This window comes from Botrytis fragariae (genome assembly GCF_013461495.1).
Source record: "Botrytis fragariae strain BVB16 chromosome Unknown tig00000163, whole genome shotgun sequence".
Classification (NCBI taxonomy): domain Eukaryota; kingdom Fungi; phylum Ascomycota; class Leotiomycetes; order Helotiales; family Sclerotiniaceae; genus Botrytis; species Botrytis fragariae.
Genome location: NW_023500999.1, coordinates 455,500 through 475,176, shown reverse-complemented (window position 1 = coordinate 475,176; position 19,677 = coordinate 455,500). Strand labels below are relative to the sequence as shown.

Genomic DNA, 19,677 nt, shown 5'->3' with positions numbered 1-19,677 from the left:
TTATATCTCAACTTTTGTATCTTGTATGTATGGTGATACTAACGAATTTATAGGAGCTTGATGCAGAAATCATTTTTGGAGAAAGTGCTGATTCGTTATATAATGCTGTTACTTGAAACAGTCTACATGTATATTTTCAACAATGATGAGTTTTGGCCCTGGCTACTTCTCTCTTATCACATCATCGTGATCATCATTGATCCTCTATAATAAACTCTGCTCCTCTCTCTGCAACCGCATATACTAAACTCTGTAAATTCCCTCTCACCAACAGTGGGAAAACACTAGCATCGATCACTCTTAGTCCCCGGACACCATATACTCTGAATTTCTCATCAACTACCCCGCCCTTACCCAAAGGGAGCATTGAACAAGTACCAATGGGGTGGTATTCAGACTGCAGGTTTGCTTTGATGAACGATTCAATGTTAGTTTCATTGAGAGGGTAATAACCAGGCTGGTAGATAGTGCCATTTCCTTGAAGGTAGGTGGAGAGTGGAGAGACTGAGGCGAGGGATTGGAGGTGATACGCGATGGCGGTGAGTAAAGTGAGATCGAAGGGATGAGAAAGGTAATTGGGGTCAAGTATTGGGTAGACGGACGGGCAAGAGGAGGATATGTGAGTGGAGCCGCGGGAAAATGGGTGTTCGAGAACACCCAGGAGACTGAGGAAGTTGCCAGGTGAAGAGGCAAGGAAAAGCTGGGACGAGTCGTTGGACTTGAGAGGGGACATTCCACCGCTTACAGTGAGTCTATGACAGAGTGTTAGTTGAAGGGTTGAGGGGACCCGGCGGCCTATGTGTGCAGTATAAACATCCAGGGTTTTCAGTGGGACAACTTAATAAATATCTGCTGGTTATGAAAAAAAAAGCAGTTCCTATCGAAAGCTCACTCACTCTTGTGTAACTGCCTCACTAGAGAAATGTTTCGCCTGCAATTCATACTGCTCTTTTAATCCAGGAGTGAGGGAATTTGAAAAGTTTGCAGGTGGTCTCAGATTCCCGCAGCCAATTTGTGGACAGGATAAAAGTCCTGAACTCGCACCGGTGGTAGCAAGTGGACCAGTAGCATTGGCAACATATTCTTCATATGCAGCATCGAAAAATGCAGGATCGGTGAAATTGTCCAAGGTGGTTATGCCAGGATTGACTTTGAAGCTGAGAGGCTTTGTTAGAAGTAGTGTTAAAAAGCGGCATATTTAGATTCCTTACCCGATTGGGACGTAAATATGATCTTGTAAGTTCTCGCCCACATTTCTGTTGTTCACAAGAACTTCGATCCCTTGCTTTTTGAGAACGTTAGGATCTCCGATGCCTGATAGCTCAAGGACTTGGGGACTTCCAATCGAGCCCGCAGATAAGATTACTTCTTTCTTTGCGTGAGCAGTAGTTCCATTTGAATATTGCACCCCATTCGCTGTAACTATATCGTGACCCTTTTCGAGGATTATCTTTTCCACGAGTGCTCCAGTGATGACTTTCAAGTTCGGTCGCTTTGAAGCAGGGAGATAATATGCAGTTGCCGCATAACTTCTCTTTCTACCATCCAGGTCCAAGTTCAAGAGATTAGTGTATCCTCCTAAAGCTAAACCATCTCTCGGATCATTTTTCACTTCTAACCCAAGAGCTTGATAAGTTCTAGGCCACGCTTCATCTATTGGGCCATAGATATCCGGAAATGTGTTAACAATTGGTCCATTGTCACCATGTAAAGTTGTAACGATATTTCCAGTCTGTAAGTCTTGCTCAACAACACCTGAAGGTGAAACGAATTGCTCGGAGCGCTTGAAGAATGGATCTAAGGCTTCCCATGACCAGTTCGCGTTTCCAAGCTCGCCCCAGCTATTGATGTCTTGCTGAGAGGCATGCGTCCAATACAAAAAGTTTATAGCACTCGAACCTCCAAGTTGTTTGCCTCTTGGGTGGGCTACAACTTGATTGTTTGCGTGTATCTTTGAAAGATGTCAAGGTTTACTCCTCGTAAGGGAGAATAATATCGAACCTACCTGAGGGATAGTTTTGTAGTTCCAGTCATACTCAGGATTGCCATACATGCCGGTATATAGACCGGGTGCAAGTACATTAATGTCACTTGAGTGATCAGTCCCAGCTTCTAGAACAAGCACAGAATTTTGGGGATCTTCACTCAGACGGCTCGCTATTGTTAGGCCGGCTGTACCACCACCGATTATGCTAGAAGGGGTCAATTTACATGATGACGTGAAAGATTTCCTGTGACTCACATGTAATCATAGCTTTGAACGGTCTGGGAAGTGGTAGCAGTGGAGAGGAGTGCCTGAAAGCAAAATGACTTAAACAGTGATCGGAGAACTGCCATTGTATCAACACAAACATTCAAGATAATTCAGCACACTGAGATATCTGAGCTTTCGCACCCTTATATATACTTATACTCACTATTTCAGACCATGCTGCTTAGTACGGTTTATAATCAACAATATCACCAAATTAATACTTGGCGTGTGTTTATGTGCAGCTGAAGCTTGGAAGAATGAAATGTGATCAGAAACTACCTATCTGGAAGGCAGGGTATGACAATCCGTAGCAGAACAGGACGAGATACCAAATACCCTTGGGAAGAAGAAAGGAACGCCTTGGTGGACCATCTCAGGATATTATGCCTTTCAAATCAGTCATACTGGTTGGATTCGTGACCTGAGAACTACCACAGGCTGAATTCGGATTCCATGTATCATGATTACTAACATGATGAATGAGCAGATCTTGATTGAATAAATAAAAATCATGCAACAAACCGAGCCGTCTGATGTGATTACTTGCCGCCCATTTTGGAAGGGTTCGAATCAATAGTTACGGCGATGAATTGCATGGTGAGGCATTTGGACATTAGAAGGTTTAGCGCCTGGTGTTACGCAAGGCTGACTGACAGCCTCGATGCCACCAGCTTTGATTGGTTAAGTGACAATCAATTTTGACTCACACGAAATTCGGTGCCCGCCCTCGTTTCGACCCCGCCAAATTTATATCCACAGGAAACTCCTTCTAACATTCTTGAGACTTTCCATAACTCAAACACAAGCAAATATGGATTTCCCAAAAGAGGAAGAAGAAGTTCTCAGAAAGTGGAAGGAGATTAACGCTTTCGAGCGACAACTCGAGTAAGTCAACCTGCAACAAATGTAAACAAAATCAATATGTCCTGACATTGTTTATTTTGATTATAGACTTTCTGAGGGAAAGCCTCGATATACCTTTTATGATGGACCTCCTTTCGCGACTGGTTTACCACATTATGGTCACTTACTCGCATCTACCATCAAGGATATCATCCCTCGGTATTGGTCAATGAAGGGCTACCATGTCGAGAGACGTTTCGGATGGGACACACACGGCTTGCCGATTGAACACGAAATTGACAAAAAGTTTGGTATTTCTGGAAAGGATGCTGTCATGAAGATGGGACTGGCAAAATACAATGAAGAGTGTAGAGCTATTGTTATGCGATATTCGTCGGAATGGCGCACGACAATCGACCGACTAGGCCGCTGGATCGATTTTGATAATGACTACAAGGTAGGTCTCTATAGAAGCGGATTGGCATCTTCAAGCTGACAATCTTAGACAATGGACCCCAAATTCATGGAATCAGAGTGGTGGGTATTTAGTGAAATCTTCAAGAAGGGATCTGTCTACCAAGGCTACCGAGTTATGCCATACTCGACAGTTCTCACCACAGCTTTGAGTAATTTCGAAGCAAATCAAAATTACCAAGATGTCACTGATCCTGCAGTTGTCGTATCTTTCCCTTTATTGAAGGACCCCTCAACGTGTCTCTTGGCATGGACAACCACTCCTTGGACACTTCCATCGCACACTGGTTTAGCCGCGCATCCAGATTTCGAGTACGTCAAAATTCACGACGAAGCCTCGGGAAAGAACTATATCTTGTTGGAGAAATTACTCGGTACACTATACAAGGACCCTAAGAAAGCCAAGTTCAAGATTGTGGAAAAGATCAAGGGTAAAGATATGCTTGGTTGGCAATATGAGCCGCTTTTCGACTATTTCTATGATGAATTCAAGGAGCATGGCTTCAGGGTCTTGAACGCTGCGTATGTCACCGACGACAGTGGTGTTGGTATTGTTCATCAAGCACCAGCTTTTGGAGAGGAAGATTACAATGTCGCAATGGAAGCCGGTATCATCAACGAGCAGCGACCAGCTCCATGTCCAATCAATGAGACCGGTCACTTCACTGAGCAAGTTCGGGATTTTGCAGGTCTTCATGTTAAAGCAGCCGACAAAGCCATCATTAAATATCTGAAGGGAACCGGGCGTCTAGTTGTCGAATCCTCTATCAAGCATAGTTATCCTATGTGTCCGCGATCAGACACCCCATTGATCTACCGAGTTGTTCCTTCTTGGTTCATCAGAATTCCCGAAATTGTTCCTGATATGTTGAAGAATATTGAAGGCTCGCACTGGACTCCATCTTTTGTCAAGGAAAAGCGTTTCGCTAGTTGGATCGAAAATGCCCGTGACTGGAATGTTTCGAGAAATAGATATTGGGGAACTCCTATCCCAATCTGGGTCAGCGACGACTATGAAGAGAAGGTATGCATCAGCAGTATCGCAGAGTTGAAGGAGCTCAGTGGTTATGAAGGCGAAATTACCGACCTCCACAGAGATAAGATTGATCACATCACCATTCCAAGTAAAATGGGTAAAGGCCAACTCAAACGTATTGAGGAAGTCTTTGATTGTTGGTTTGAGTCTGGCAGTATGCCATATGCCAGTCAACATTACCCATTCGAGAACAAGGATAAATTTGAGCAATCTTTCCCTGGTGATTTCATTGCGGAAGGTCTTGATCAAACTAGAGGATGGTTCTACACCCTTCTTGTCTTGGGCACACATTTATTCGGCGTTTCGCCTTTTAAGAACTGTGTTGTCAATGGAATCGTACTTGCAGAAGACGGCAAGAAGATGTCAAAGCGCTTGAAGAATTATCCTGATCCTGGCATTGTCATGGACAAATATGGTTCTGATGCTTTGCGTTTGTATCTCATCAATTCCCCAGTTGTAAGAGCTGAGCCATTGCGTTTCAAGGAAGCTGGAGTCAAGGAAGTTGTGAGCAAGGTTCTTTTGCCTCTGTGGAACAGTTACAAGTTTTTCGAAGGGCAGGTAGCATTGCTCAAGAAGATGGAGAACGTTGATTATGTATTCGATCCTACTGCCGAAGCTACTAACACCAATGTTATGGATCGATGGATTCTTGCTAGTTGTCAGAGTCTTCTGAAGTTTGTCAATCAGGAGATGGCAGGTGAGTCGATCCTTCACAATTTCTTCTGTGAGTGATAACTAATAAACTCAGGTTACCGTCTTTACACTGTCGTTCCCAGATTACTGGATCTCATTGATAACACCACAAATTGGTACATTCGTTTCAATCGTAGACGTCTGAAGGGTGAATCTGGTCTAAACGACACTAAGCACGCACTTAACACTCTCTTCGAAGTCCTTTTCACTCTAACAAGAGGACTTGCTCCATTCACACCATTCCTTACAGACAACATTTATCAACGTCTGTTGCCTCACATTCCCAAGGAGCTGCAAGCTGAGGATCCACGAAGTGTACACTTCTTGGCTTTCCCAGATGTGAGAGAGGAACTCTTTGATGTAGAGGTTGAGCGTCGTGTAGGTCGCATGCAACGTGTTATTGAGTTGGGCAGAGTTTCCAGAGAACGCCGCACAATTGGTCTCAAGACCCCTCTGAAAACTCTGATTGTCATCCATCACGACCCAGTTTACCTTGAAGATGTCCGTTCCTTAGAAAGCTACATTACCGAGGAGCTCAATATCAGAGAACTTATCCTCACCTCGGACGAAGCGAAGTACAACGTACAATACAGTGTTAATGCTGATTGGCCAGTTCTTGGAAAGAAGTTGAAGAAGGAAGTTCAGAAGGTCAAGAAGGCTTTGCCAGGATTGACTAGTGAGCAAGTTCACAATTACGTGTTAGAGAAATCAATTGTTGTCGATGGTATCAAGCTCGAAGAGGGTGATTTGGTTGTCAAGCGAGGTCTTAAGGATGATGAATCTTCCAAGAACCTCGAGACCAATACAGATGAGGATGTTCTTACTATCTTAGATGTTGAACTCCATGCAGATCTTGCAGATGAAGCATTGGGCCGCGAGATCATAAATCGTGTACAAAGATTACGCAAGAAGGCTGGTCTTCAACCAACGGATGATATTAAGATGGAGTACAAGGTCTTGGAAGATCCTTCGAGCATTGGTCTACGTGAAGCTTTTACTAGTCAAGCACAGGCCATTGAGAAAGCATTGAGAAGGCCTTTGAACGAAGCAGAAGGAAGTGCAGCAGAAGAGAGTGTCATTCTGGAAGAGGAACAGGAGATCCAAAAAGCTACCTTTTCACTCAGACTGTTGAAGTTATGATTTGATATTCCATAGAAAAAATTTCGGGTATAAACAGACATTCTAGATATCTATCTTTCTAGCTTACAAACACCTCTTTTCATGAAAGCACGAGGGTCATTGCATAGGATCTGTCTATTTCATGAATTCGCGAAATTAGGCAAAAGAATATGTTCATGAAAACGTGAAAGTTACTGAGAACTTAAGAATGCGTTTAGAATAATCTCAATTGCTTGAGACACTGAAAGGGGACGGCAACGTGATAATCCGCTGTGTACATACCAAACTTTGCTTTGAATACATTCAAAATTACGACATAAAACTTCACATACAGTGATGCAAAAAGTACACATTTTAGTTGAACAAGACGACAGACAGTACACGGCTTTTGAATGAATTAAATTTCCTCTTTAAGAAATAGATGAACAAATCTCCTCTACTTCTTCTTCGCGGCAATCTGAATAGGTAATTGTAAGTCACGAACAGTACTGGTGAAAATATGAGTTGAATACACTTACCAAATAACAATCTTTCAATCTCATGAATTCAGTAAGACATTTGTCTTTGTGAACAGAATTGTAATCGGCTACTATGCATTTGCCGTATAGGGAGGCCTATGATTGGGGTTGTCAGTTTTTGAGGAGGCGGTAATGGGAAGGACAGTAATGGGTTGTGGAGGCGAAAGCTTAAAGGTGCAAGGTATTAAGGCGATTAACATCGGGAAGGATAAAGGTAGGGGATGAATATATGATGGGTGGATGGATGGATGGATGGATGGATGGATGGATGGATGGATGGGGGCCAATAATGGGGAGGTTATAGAGGCGAACAATGTATGTATGTATGGAGGGGTAGGGTTTGAAGCGGGTTGGATGTTGAAAGGCGAATCATGTGAAGCGGGATCAAAGTTAGAAGAAGAGCCAAATCAAAACGTACCTCTGTAGAGCATTTGGCAACGGCTTGTGCAAATTTCTCAATTGGTCTTATTTGAGTTGTTCGTGGAGGCATGGTTTGTGAGGATATAGAATTATTTTGTATTTGGTGACGGTGATAGCGGTTGAGTGGCTGGTGAGTGAGGCAAGAAAGTAGCGAGGCACCAGTACTTAGGTATTTGTTAGTGAAGACTAATAATAAGAAGCACGTGAGCTTCTACTGGTATTTGGGAAAGGTACACCTGATATGGTGGTTCAATTGGTGATTGATATGAGTGATGTTGTAGTGAAGACTAAAAACTATAATTTGTATTGATAGAGTTCAGATACCAACCAGCGTGTAGTATGATAATTCATTAGTACATGATGCTACGAATAGAAGTCAAAAAGACGGATTTCGATTTCGATAGATCCGATGATTAGTCACCACGATAAGACATGTTATCGACCCAATCACAAGTACGGTCGTCAAAGTTCGCTAGATGTAGCTTCAAATACAGGGTCACTTAGCTTCGATTAGCGCCAGAAAGCTTCAGCACCAAAATTCGACCGGTAAACTTTATTCTCGTCGCGTCCGACAATTCCATTTCATACTTCCCATCACCCAAAGTCGCGAAATCATGTTCCTCCCTTCAGCCCGCGTCGTACATTCACAAATTCAGATATCAAAAGCTTCAAAGAAATTTTGCAATTCCAATTCTCATTCTCATTCCCAGTTTAATTGCTGTATATCCCTGCTGTACCTTTCTTTCCCCTTTTTTCGCTTTTGACTGCTGTTTTATCGCCAAGACGCGATACTGTATGTACAAATTATAACAATCCTACTTTCCCACCTATATGCCCTTTTGATAAGGTCCCATGTCTCCTTTGTCACTTCCGTCCCTTTATGACGGCGGTCAATCATACAGTTGGACAACCACCACTGATGAACCTTATTATACTGATGATGGTGTGTTTCAATTCAATTGAACATGCGCATTGATTAATGCTAACATGTTTCATAGATTTGGTTATTTTACACGATATCGTTGTTCGCGCACAACATATCTTACCCACTCTACCTCCAAAGGATAGACTCCCCACATTAGCACTCGCCAGAGCATACTATGAATTCCTACCTGATCTTGGAATTCATCCCGACCATGACAGTCGATACTTCAGATTTATATTCAAAATCGGCGTCACTGGAGAACCCACCGGCACACTCTTCGACAAATTCGAAGAATGTTTGGCCAAACGAGGCATTACGCTCGAATTCGATTACAATACACACGACTATCTACGAAGTAACAAAGCTGCTTCTCAAGATGTCGCGGATAATAAAGAAAGCGACACTCTCTATAACGATGAGAATGAATCACCACTACCACGACGCAATTCAGAGACAGGCGTCTTGGATCTGGGGATTGCAGCTCAGGCACGAGCTCCACCACAGGAGCCAAAACATAAAAGGAATAAATCAGTCTCCCCTCTACCTCTTGGGCCTGCCACGCCCGCAAAATTAAATGAACTGAAGAGCTTCATTTCGGAAGCTACTCGCGCACCATCACCGGAACCTATCCCAGAACCTACACCACAACCACCTAGAACCACCCAAAAAGGGCGCGAAGAACGTGGACTAAACAACGTTAGAAATTGGCTTGAAGCCAGTGAGGATGGGTCGCCTCGCAGTCAGAGCAGATCGATTTCTGCACATGGTAGCATTCGCTCAATTAATCGACACCCAGAGAGAGGTGCTTCAAGGGGTCGTCCACCTGGTCGCATTCCCATAAACAACACCACATACGAATATCAAGACGTCAGCGATGAGTTGACCACCCCTTCGGAAGCTGAGGAAGATGAAGCGCAAAAGGCCGAAGAACAAGAAGTAGAGGAGCAAAAGATTGAGGAGCTCGAATCTGACGACGAAGATGGCGAAGAGCAATTTCATGACTCATTTGAGGAGTTAGAAGAGGAAGAGGACGACGAGGAATTCTATGATGCGAGTGAAGTATTCGATTTAAACAACCCATGGGTTCGACATGTAATCAAACAAAACAAAAAAGCGAAAATCATCAGGGAACATTATCTTCATGATTTGGTGATCAGAAAGCTACTTTCATGGCGAGACCAAGCAAGAGAACGTCTAGAACGAAAAGCGAAGCTGAATGCTGTAGCTGTGAAGCACGACACCGGCGCCTTGAAAGAACAGGCCTTGTCTGGCTGGCTCGAAAGAGCTCGCGCCAAAAAATTTCAACGCTTGCTACTGGAAGCCCAGGCGCAACAACAACGTCGTCAGGAAGAGCAACGTCTTGAAGAAGAGCAACGACTTCATGAAGAACAACACTTTCAAGAAGAGCAAGAGAAGCAACAACTTGCCCGACAAGCTCAATTGGAACCCAAAAAAGCTGAACCGAAAGCTGTCGCAATGAAGAACAACAACAACGCTCTGAAGGAGCAAGCACTGTCTGGCTGGCTGGAAAAAATCCGTGCTAAAAAGGCACAAAAGCTACTTCTAGAAGCTCAGGCGCAGCAACAACAACGCCTTGACGAACAAGAGAAGCAAAAACTTGCTTATCAGGCTCAATTGGAGGCTGAGCAGAGACTTCATGAACAAAACATATATGAAGCTCAACAAGCAAAGCTTTATAAAGCTCAGAAAGATTCCGAAAAAGCGCGTCTGGCCGAATTGGAAGCCGAGAGAGCTGAATTAGAATTTGAGCAGAAATTCCGGGCGAAGGGAAAGAAATTTGCAAGGATCGGATTAAGAGCCGTGTCGTGCAGAAATGATCACCTCAAGGAGAAGGCTTTCACCCATTGGTTGGCGATAGCTCGAGACAAAGTTGAAGCCACAAAAGCCGCAGAGAGACAAATGATGAGGTCACGCACTTTCAAGGCCTGGAAGTCTCACACGAAGGAGAGTGAGGAGAAAGTTCAGCTGGGCGAGGAAAAAGCTCGACAAGTCCAACTGAAAAAATTCCTCGGCAAATGGAAAGCAAAGAAGGAGAAAATCGAAGTGGATGAATTGGAAGCTGCTGAAGTTGACAAGTGCAACATGCTTGAGCGAGTCTTTTCAAAGATGGCCGAGAAGAAAAAGGTAAAAGATTTTTCCAAGGGAGTCGAGCAAAGGAGTAAGCAACGGGCTTTGTCGACATGGGTAGAAAAGGCACAAGCTGTGGCCGAAGCCACTCAGCTTGCAGATGACGAGAATCTACTGAAGGCGGTCGAGAAAACCATGAAAACTTGGAAACAAAAGACAGTAAAACAAGTTGCACTTAGTCAGGAAGCCGAGTTTATAGCCGAAACGAAGAAAAAAGCCGATTCTATGCAGAAATGGCACCGCGAAGCTCAGACAGCCCCTGCTAGAAGAAGGGTACAGGATGGCCACAATGCAGGTGTACTCAAAGGCGCTTTGCATAGTTGGAAAAAACGTGCCGAGAAAGAGAAACAAGCTGCGGAGATCGATCGTGCCAAGATCCTCCGTGAAGCATTTACTAAATGGCGACATCAGACCAGGGCGAAGATATCACAGGCCATTTCAGAAGGCCGCGCTGTAGCCAAAGCCTTCAAAATCTGGGAATTACAGACAAAATTAAAAGGTGCAAAGGCACGGAGGGAGGAAGATATTAAGTTTGCATGCTTGGAAGTCTGGTTCGATAGGGCTCAAGATACACGAAGCAGACGCTGGGAACGCGAAGAGACGGCTCGACGATACGACAACACAAACCTAGCAACATCTGTCCTTAAATGCTGGTATGCAAGAATGGACGAAAAGGCCGATTTTGAAGCCCAAGCGACGGAACTTCAAGCTCCACGAATTCTAGGTGAATGTTTCGACTCTATGCGCGAGAAGGCCAAGAAAATCGCCATAGATAATAAGACCGCTCGCGGATGCAGAAAATTCTTCCTAATGAGGACGGCTTTGTATGCGTGGCGAGACGCAACATTCAAGTCGAAACGAGAAAAGCGCAAACAAGCATACATTAAAGTTCGAAGAAACAGAAAATACGCTATTGGAAGAAGATGGCTTTCTTGTTGGCACGCCAAGGCGCAAGAGAAAATGGCACTGAATGAGCAGGCTGGCCAGTTCGCCCAAGGTAAAACATACATCATAGGTATGGACAAGTTTGACCAATGGAGAGCTCGAACGGATGAAGTAGCCGAATATGAACCCCTTTGGAAAGAGATGGTCATGAGGAAATTTTTCAATAGATGGAAGGATCGCACCGAGTCATTACAAGTGTTGAATATCGAGGCAACACTTGACCACCAGGAGCATAATCAATCCGAGGCGCTTCGAAAATGGAGATTGAAGGCGATTCAAGCAAAAGCCAGGGCGAATACTGCAAAGGAAGTGCACGATAGGAGCACAAGAAGGGGACAGAGAAAGATGCTTCATCACTGGCAAAAGCGAACTGCGAATCAGCGACCAATCGTTGAGGATGGCACACCTCCTGGAACTGAGACAGCAGAGAATTGGTCAGATTTTGGAGATGAAGTTGAGATGGATGAAATTTCACGAAGGCTTTACGAGAAGCGATCGGCTGTTGAGAAGAGGCCGGCTGTCTTGAATCCAATAACTCCTGGATACATGGCTACACCCTCTCGAAGAAGAGTTGCTGCATCTGTACGTTATCAATCTACAAGTGCCAGAGGGACATTGCAAACCCCCAGAACTGCTCCGATCAGGAGTAGGTTCAGCGAGTTCAAGAGCATCAGGGAATGATTACGCTGGAATGACAAAAGGTGGAATTTTTAAGATGGCGTTTTTGGTTAAAGTATAGATACCCCCCCCTATGAATGGTTGGAATGGAATGGGACGATTGGAATAGATTAGATATCAATAATTAAGTATTAAAGAAAACATTCTTCCCAATACCAAAGTGAAACTTGTGAAATTTATGACGTGACGTAGCAAGATTACATATATCATCAAATTTGGATAGATCTGTTTGTAATGCTGCAAACGTTCGTATGGTTGTGATATATATGAATCTAACTCTGTTTCCAGTCTTTGGAGAGTAGTATAGGCGATGGTATGTAAATATCATTTCGTTCTATTGTTATTCTACTCAGTATTCCCCCTAGTATCTGAAGAGACATTGCCAAAACGGCGCCAGTTAGGGCTCTAAAACTATGTGTGCGATCGCATGCCCCTGATCTAGGTATACTTCTCTGAATCGAAAATGCCATTTTGTGATACTCCACCTATTTTGTCCCAATCCAATTTGACTGTGTAGATTTGTTCATTTGTTCATTCCTGGAAACTTTTGAACAGTGGTAAAGTCAACGAACCCACTTAGGTACATCAGGCGAGTATATCCCAATGTTCGAGACACAGGCCGACAGAAAAGAGGTTAATTTTAGATTTCTAACGGAACTCGAAGATGTGCCCCCTCATCAGATGATATTCAAGCGAGGAACATTCTCAGAACTTGTACTACGCGTTGATCACCACCAAAAGACCGTTGTTGTAAGTATGGAGAGGGATTTCTTTTTTCAGAGTTGCTATTCTTAGATCATGTAGACACATAGCCGTACTTACAATCCAGGGTCTAACAGCATTGTTTAAGCATAATAGTCAGGTACTCGGATCCAATCTCAAGGTCGAGGGGTCTCTATGATTTTGTCAATCGGACCTTTCTACATTTCTACTTAACTATTAAGTAATAATATGAATTAAATTATTTCCTGATAGTTTATAGCCTTAGTTTGACATTTTATATACTTTCGAATTTCAAACCGATCCGGAAAGAATCTGATGATAAAATAAATGGTGATCTTAGATTTTGCGAGGTGATGAGCGTTACCGTATGATGTTCGACCTCCTTTTCCCCGAGTCGCGTATCGTTAGTGTATGTAAGAAGCAGGGTGATCATCGTCATCCTGCTGATTTCTTGTACGGAACCGCACTATCTATTGACCGAGACATCAATTCCAGCTACAATAATTGGGAATCCTCTTCACCAACAAACTTAATTGTTTTTCGACTCCTTTTACTCTTTGCCATTGAAAACTACCCATATTGAGAGACTTATTTGTGTTACTTACTGGAAATATGCTCCGGAATGCGCTCTGATAAATAGGTATGAGAGCAGTGCTTCCTGGAAAGGCACAGGCCAAGCTTCAAGCTGTCTGTACTGGTTATTGGAACGACAGGAGGCTAATAGTGAGTTGCAATGATGTTCCGGGCATATTGTATAGTTTTATTTCTTGCTAACGTCATGCGCAGGCCTACATTACGGGAAATGCGTTTGTTATACTTACCGGCGCAGACGCGATCCTACAAACGATATACGATGATGACGACACTCAACTCGAAGCTATTGCGCTGGATGAAAGTAGTGGGAAGATAGCAACGTGTGCGGGATCTAATGTCCGGATTTACAAACCATATGGTCAAGATGAAGGGGTGCTAAAGGTAACCATTACACAACCACAACTAGCCTCTTAAGATGCGGCGCTAAATATATCTAGTGGTCTTTGCAACATAGCATTTCGATTGATGAGAGCGGGATTGACACAGCGAACACATTATCATGGGGAATATCGGAAGAGTTGTTGGTGGGGAGCTCGTGGCTTACTTTGTATTCAACAATCGATGCGCCAGTAGTGGTTTGGAAACAACAACTTGCGAATCCGGTAAAGTTCGCAAACTTCTCTTACGATTCGGCGTTCATTGCCTCTAGTGGAAAATACGACAGGTTTGTGAAGATATGGAGGAGATTATCATTTGGGAACGACGACTCCAGATTTGATTTTACCTACCTACCACATCTGCGGGCAGTCACGAATATGCACTGGAGAAGACCGTTTCATATCGACCAAACCATTGATAATGTGCTATATACAGTGTGCGCGGACAATTTGCTAAGGATTTGGGCACCTACGGATGTGCATTCGCTACAGAGTCTACAACTTTGGGGACAGATCGATTTACAGGAATCTATACAACCGAGAGGATTGGACGGGGAAAAGGTGTCGAAATTACGATTCGCATTTATCATTGATGGGAGAGATTTTACGGTTGCCACGGAACATGCAGTGCAAGAGAGAGCAGCGACCGACTCGAAAGAGGACCACGCCCTGGCACATTTGATCGAAGTTGCAAATCGAAATCCGGAAATTTGCGTCGTACTAGATGAACATGGACACCTTTCTGCATGGGGACTGGAGAATATTGGGTCTAAAACGAAACAACCGACGAACATTTTCAACATTGCACATGTTGATGGTCTGGAATTAGGGTTGCCAGCGGAACTGGGCGATGATGCAAGCTATGTTCAGCTTTATAATTTCTGCAACCACTCTGGTGGTAATCTAAATGTTCTAGTCCACCATTTTGATGGGAAAATTGAGTTTTTCGAAGCTGACGTAGCCAACTTATTTGACCCTTCACCGAGGTTACATCGATTCAAATCGAAAGCTTTATGGACAGGTCATTCAGCTGCCATCAAGAAGATCGTGCGTAATGTCAGTGGACGAGCAGTCGTTTCGCGAACAGATGGCAACGAAAGTATAGTTTGGAAGCATATGGAACATGCAGGTGGAACTTCAGTATTCCGTCAAAGTATTATCACGCAATCTGAACACGTCCATAGGATATGCGTCATGAGAAAGGGAAACTTCGTGATTTATTTACACCACGATCACATCACCCTATGGGATACTAGACAATCCGCAGCGGTCAAACTAGCAGATTGTAAGTTTTCGATCATAGGCAAACCTTTGTGTATTCTCATGCTACCGGAGGTTAATAAGGAGGGTCCTGTTGCTCATGTTGCTACCATTACTTCAAAGATGAAGGGTATTGTATGGGAGGTCAGATTACCCCAAAGAAGAGTAAGTGCTCAAGTCAATGGATACCATCAAGAAGCTTCCATTCGCGAATTTTGTCAATTTGGCCTTGGAAACGATGACGATTTAGCCTATGTTCTACCAGTGGATCCAGCTGGATCCCCTCCGGTTATCTCGGGATTCTTAGATACTTTTGCAAGAGATATTGCAATTTCGTACACGCATTCTGGACTGTTAAGATCTTGGACCGCCCGAATTGACATCGAAAAAGAAACGGTTGACTGGCTACAGACTTGTTCAGTAGATACAGGTATTAGCGAGCCTGCTTTAGCTAGTGGGAGCTCCATCAGGAAAGCTGCACTTGTGAACTCAAGTAGATCGGAATTGACCATTTGGGACGTCAGAGGTGCACGACTTGAGTATTCTCAGGATTATGAATCCCAGGATACTATTCAAGATTTGGACTGGACTTCAACGCCTGACGATCAATCGATTCTGGCTGTTGGTTTCCGTTACCGCGTTATATTATTGGCTCAAATGCGATATGATTATCTGAACAAAGGGCCAGCATGGGCCGCAATCCGAGAAGTCAATATCCGAGATTTGACACCCCATCCGATTGGTGATTCGACTTGGTTAGGAGGTGGCAACTTCATCGTTGGTGCTGGTAACCAGTTATTTGTTTATGATAAGGAGGTTGACTCGTCAGCATCAACTTTTCTACCGCCTCGTAAAACTCCTTGGGACCTCTTCGATATCGTTTCAAGGTTGAACGGCCCACTCCCAGTTTATCATCCACAATTCCTGAGCCAGTACATCCTTGCCGGAAAGAATTTATTAGTTCAGCATATTCTATTGGCACTATATAAGATTCTTAAATATTATATTGAGGGTGAACCAATCGACTCCCACCTGGGGATGAACATAGAAGATTTCTATATCAGCTCGGAAAACGCACCTTCAGCTAGTAAAGGAATCAAGTCTACATTCGATGGCTTCTCCGAAGAAAATGAGGTGGAAACAGTCACAGAGAGTGTTGCGGCTGCTATAACCGAGAAATTGACACAGATTGCTCTACCTCAACTTTCGAGGCAGGAGCAAATTCATCTGGCTGATATCGTTGAATGCGTAGCTATAGTTGAGCGTCAACGTAGATCAATGGATGATAATGCCGCAAGATTTATGTTATTCTTCAGACAACATGTTTTACGTCGTGGCCGTGCGAACGAACTTAGTCTTTCTTGGAGGGAGATCAATTGGGCATATCATAGTAACAGTCAGGATATTCTGGCCGATATGGTATCACGACAATTCCATGGAAGAATGCTTTGGGAACATGCACGAGAAAGTGGTATCTTTATGTGGATGACGGATGCAAATGCTCTGGTATGTAAATATTCTGTCTCCAAACTCAAGGAAGCTAACAAAAAACAGAAAGCTCAATTTGAAGTCATCGCTCGGAATGAATATACGAAGAGTGATCTCAAAAATCCCATAGATTGTAGTTTGTACTATCTTGCTCTCAAGAAAAAGGCGGTACTACAAGGTCTATGGCGTATGGCTGCGTGGAACCGTGAACAAGGTGCTACCACAAGACTTCTAGCAAATAATTTCTCGGAAAAGAAGTGGAGAACTGCTGCAATGAAGAATGCATATGCTTTACTTGGGAAGCGTCGATTTGGTGAGTAATGCACTGGGCTTGTCTTATTCAGTATTGCTAACCATAATCAGAATATGCTGCCGCTTTCTTCTTGTTGGCCGATTGCCTGAAAGATGCTGTCAACGTGATTTTGAGCCAACTCAAGGATCTTCAATTGGCCATAGCAGTCACTCGTGTGTATGAAGGAGAGCATGGACCCGTTCTCAAAGAACTTCTCGAAGAAAAGGTTTTACCGTTAGCTGCTCAAGAAGGCAACCGTTGGCTTGCATCATGGGCTTTCTGGATGTTACATCGTCGTGATATGGCCGTGCGAGCTTTAATTGTGAGAGCCTCTCTTCTTTCTCAAAGATTTCCTACAGTACTAATGCCACTTCTCTAGTCTCCGGTCTACACACTCCTCGAAACCCCTCAATCACCAGATCTCAATGCCAAACTCTTCCTAACTGACGACCCCGCTCTCGTAGTTCTGTACTCACAGCTTCGACAAAAAACTCTGCAAACCCTACGTGGTGCCTCAAAAGTAACACCAAAAGTCGAATGGGCTTTCGTATTACATAATTCCAGGTTGTATGATCGGATGGGTTGTGATTTGTTAGCATTAGATTTGGTTAGGAATTGGGAGTTCCTTCTTCCGACTAAACCAGATTTCAAGAGTTTTGATGGCGAAATTAATCCGAGAAAGATGCTGAGGAGGAGAAGCTCGCTGGTGGTGGCAGACTTACCGGCTAGTGGAATTGGTATGGGTTCTGCGGCCGGGGATGAGAAAGACATGCCAAAGGGACAACAAACCCATAAGCCACCGCCAACAGTCTTTGAGGAACCGGAGGCAAACAGCTTGTTGGATAGTTTCGGGTTTTAGGTGGTGAAAATCCAGGGGCAACGGTTAAGGAGGGTATTTTGTGAATGGCGTTTTATTTTTAGTTCTACTATGTATTACATACCCTACCAGATCTGGTCTTTAAGATGGGCGAGTTCTTGGGGTTGGATGGACAATTAGGAGCGCAAGGTACATCGCGCATGCATAGCGTATGGGAGCAATATATGGTAATATGATTTGAGTGTCTATATCTTATTGTTGATTAATGCTGTGGTTTGATGCCGGACCTGGATTCGGGGGGGTATGATCTCATTGGTCTCGTAGGCCGATTGTGCAGTGCAGTATTCAATGGTGCGTAGGCTAGCTGTTAGAGTATTGTAGTGGATATGAAACTTTTATTCAACATGATCGATGCTAGTTCGTCATGGGGAAATGTACTTTACTTGTTTGTATTGAGCTATTTTGAGAATTTTCAGTTTCTAGGTACACTCCAGCTTTTCTCCGGAGTCATTCAGCGAGATTAATTGATGAATCTGTATCTCCATAAAGCGTAAGATCAGTTTTCAATAATACTCGATACTCTATACTCATTATTTAAGTCGTGCGTAGTATGCATGATTCTAGAGGTCGCGTGTACAGCCATGATCCCATACCCTTCTGATTATATGACTGCAATTATACACCATCACTCACTTTCCACGCGGAGTCTATAAACAATATTCATATGTAGAGGTTTTGATACAATAGATGGGCTTTTTGAGTGATATATGCTATTTATAGTTATTCGCAAGTCATTCTCAAGCCACATTTTTTGAAGATTTGGAGTCACTGTGTGGTGAATTTGAAAGGGATGTAGGTGTGAGAGTCATATATCCCTCTTTTGCATCATGATTATTGTAATTTTGCTATTCTTTTACTTCTTTGGGAGTCTGTTGAGGTATATTCTGACCTGCGGATCTTCTTTTCTCCTTCTTTTCTCGCGATTTTTGTAGTCATATGGAGTCCAGACTTATGAATCATGTGTATCTAATACATTCTATATATGAATATGTTCTTTTCTTCTATATTCGAGTCATTGTTGGTATCTGTTTACAGTTCCTAAATGGACATAAAAGGGCTGGGCTCGGCTCTTTCGGAAATGAGCCCTGCTGAGTTGCATTCATCTACTTCTATATCGAAGATACACAGCATCAAACGTATGATTTTAGTGTTTAAACTTTCCACATTGAGGATACATACATTCAGTTACACATATAAAACCTTGCAACGTTGCTGCCAATCATTTTCTGTCTAAACTTATTCGAAACTCCCTGCTCCCTACTCCTCTTTCCATATTCTCCACATTCAAACCCATGGAACATCGTCCCACCGGCCGTCCCCAAGATCACCCAAACTACAATACCACTGTTACATCCGCCAACATAGGCATACGTATGCTAACATCCGGCTATGCGCCTGGTACCGAGCCAATAGCACGACCCCCAAACGCATTAGACGATCCTGAGTATTGTGCAGGATGCGGTACCTCGACCAACGGAGCCCAAGATTGGAAGAAAAGGCATTTACATCTTCGTAATGAGTGTAAGTTAGCTTACCAGAATAACACTTGTCGGTTTCCAAAGTATGTCACAAATGAGGAACATTAGTTCTATGAGGCTGATGAGAATAGAATTCCGGCGCCGTTACCGGCATCGGATCCAAACGGTGATAATACTGCTCATGATGATTATTACGGTGATTATGATGCTTATGCTAATAATGCCCTTGCGGGTGCTGTCTCCTACGATACGCAACAGTCCTTATACCCACAAGCGAGTAGTAGCACATCTCAAGCTGAAAGTTACTACCCGGCAACAACTACTGGTACCACTCAGGGTGGTCAGTACTCCTCGACGACTGATAGTGTGTCTCAAGATGTACACTACTATCCGGCAATTAGTAGCGCATCTCAAGGTCAAGATTATACAACTACCTCCCAGTATAGAGGTAGTGGTAGTCGTGGTTATCGTCGCGCAGGTAATAAGCGAAGAGACTAGAGTGATCGTGGTAGCGAAGGATAGATTAGCGAGCGTG

The 19,677-nt window shown here is 43.6% G+C and overlaps 5 protein-coding genes across 5 annotated transcripts; 3 read left to right on the top strand and 2 right to left on the bottom strand.

Annotated features, from left to right (window-relative positions):
• Positions 1 to 193: 193 nt before the first annotated feature.
• Positions 194 to 2,337, bottom strand: Bfra_009747 (putative aryl-alcohol dehydrogenase protein; the record flags this gene model as incomplete). The annotated part of the gene is made up of 5 exons (XM_037340087.1): positions 194 to 752; positions 897 to 1,157; positions 1,212 to 1,951; positions 2,006 to 2,192; positions 2,243 to 2,337. 5 exons carry the CDS (start codon positions 2,335 to 2,337, stop codon positions 194 to 196), a joined length of 1,842 nt encoding a protein of 613 aa, XP_037189310.1.
• A 728-nt stretch (positions 2,338 to 3,065) lies between these two features.
• On the top strand, positions 3,066 to 6,440 carry Bfra_009746 (putative isoleucyl-trna synthetase protein; the record flags this gene model as incomplete). The annotated part of the gene is made up of 4 exons (XM_037340086.1): positions 3,066 to 3,139; positions 3,206 to 3,554; positions 3,603 to 5,304; positions 5,356 to 6,440. 4 exons carry the CDS (start codon positions 3,066 to 3,068, stop codon positions 6,438 to 6,440), a joined length of 3,210 nt encoding a protein of 1,069 aa, XP_037189309.1.
• Positions 6,441 to 6,895: 455 nt separating this feature from the next.
• On the bottom strand, positions 6,896 to 7,427 carry Bfra_009745 (uncharacterized protein; the record flags this gene model as incomplete). The annotated part of the gene is made up of 2 exons (XM_037340085.1): positions 6,896 to 7,033; positions 7,356 to 7,427. 2 exons carry the CDS (start codon positions 7,425 to 7,427, stop codon positions 6,896 to 6,898), a joined length of 210 nt encoding a protein of 69 aa, XP_037189308.1.
• Positions 7,428 to 8,209: 782 nt separating this feature from the next.
• On the top strand, positions 8,210 to 17,646 carry Bfra_009744 (putative wd repeat-containing protein; the record flags this gene model as incomplete). The annotated part of the gene is made up of 8 exons (XM_037340084.1): positions 8,210 to 8,300; positions 8,356 to 12,021; positions 13,417 to 13,499; positions 13,563 to 13,751; positions 13,808 to 16,513; positions 16,562 to 16,808; positions 16,859 to 17,109; positions 17,167 to 17,646. The coding sequence occupies 8 exons, from the start codon at positions 8,210 to 8,212 to the stop codon at positions 17,644 to 17,646; spliced, it is 7,713 nt and encodes a 2,570-aa protein (XP_037189307.1).
• A 1,310-nt stretch (positions 17,647 to 18,956) lies between these two features.
• Bfra_009743 (uncharacterized protein) lies at positions 18,957 to 19,640 on the top strand (the record flags this gene model as incomplete). The annotated part of the gene is made up of 2 exons (XM_037340083.1): positions 18,957 to 19,225; positions 19,274 to 19,640. 2 exons carry the CDS (start codon positions 18,957 to 18,959, stop codon positions 19,638 to 19,640), a joined length of 636 nt encoding a protein of 211 aa, XP_037189306.1.
• Positions 19,641 to 19,677: the final 37 nt, after the last annotated feature.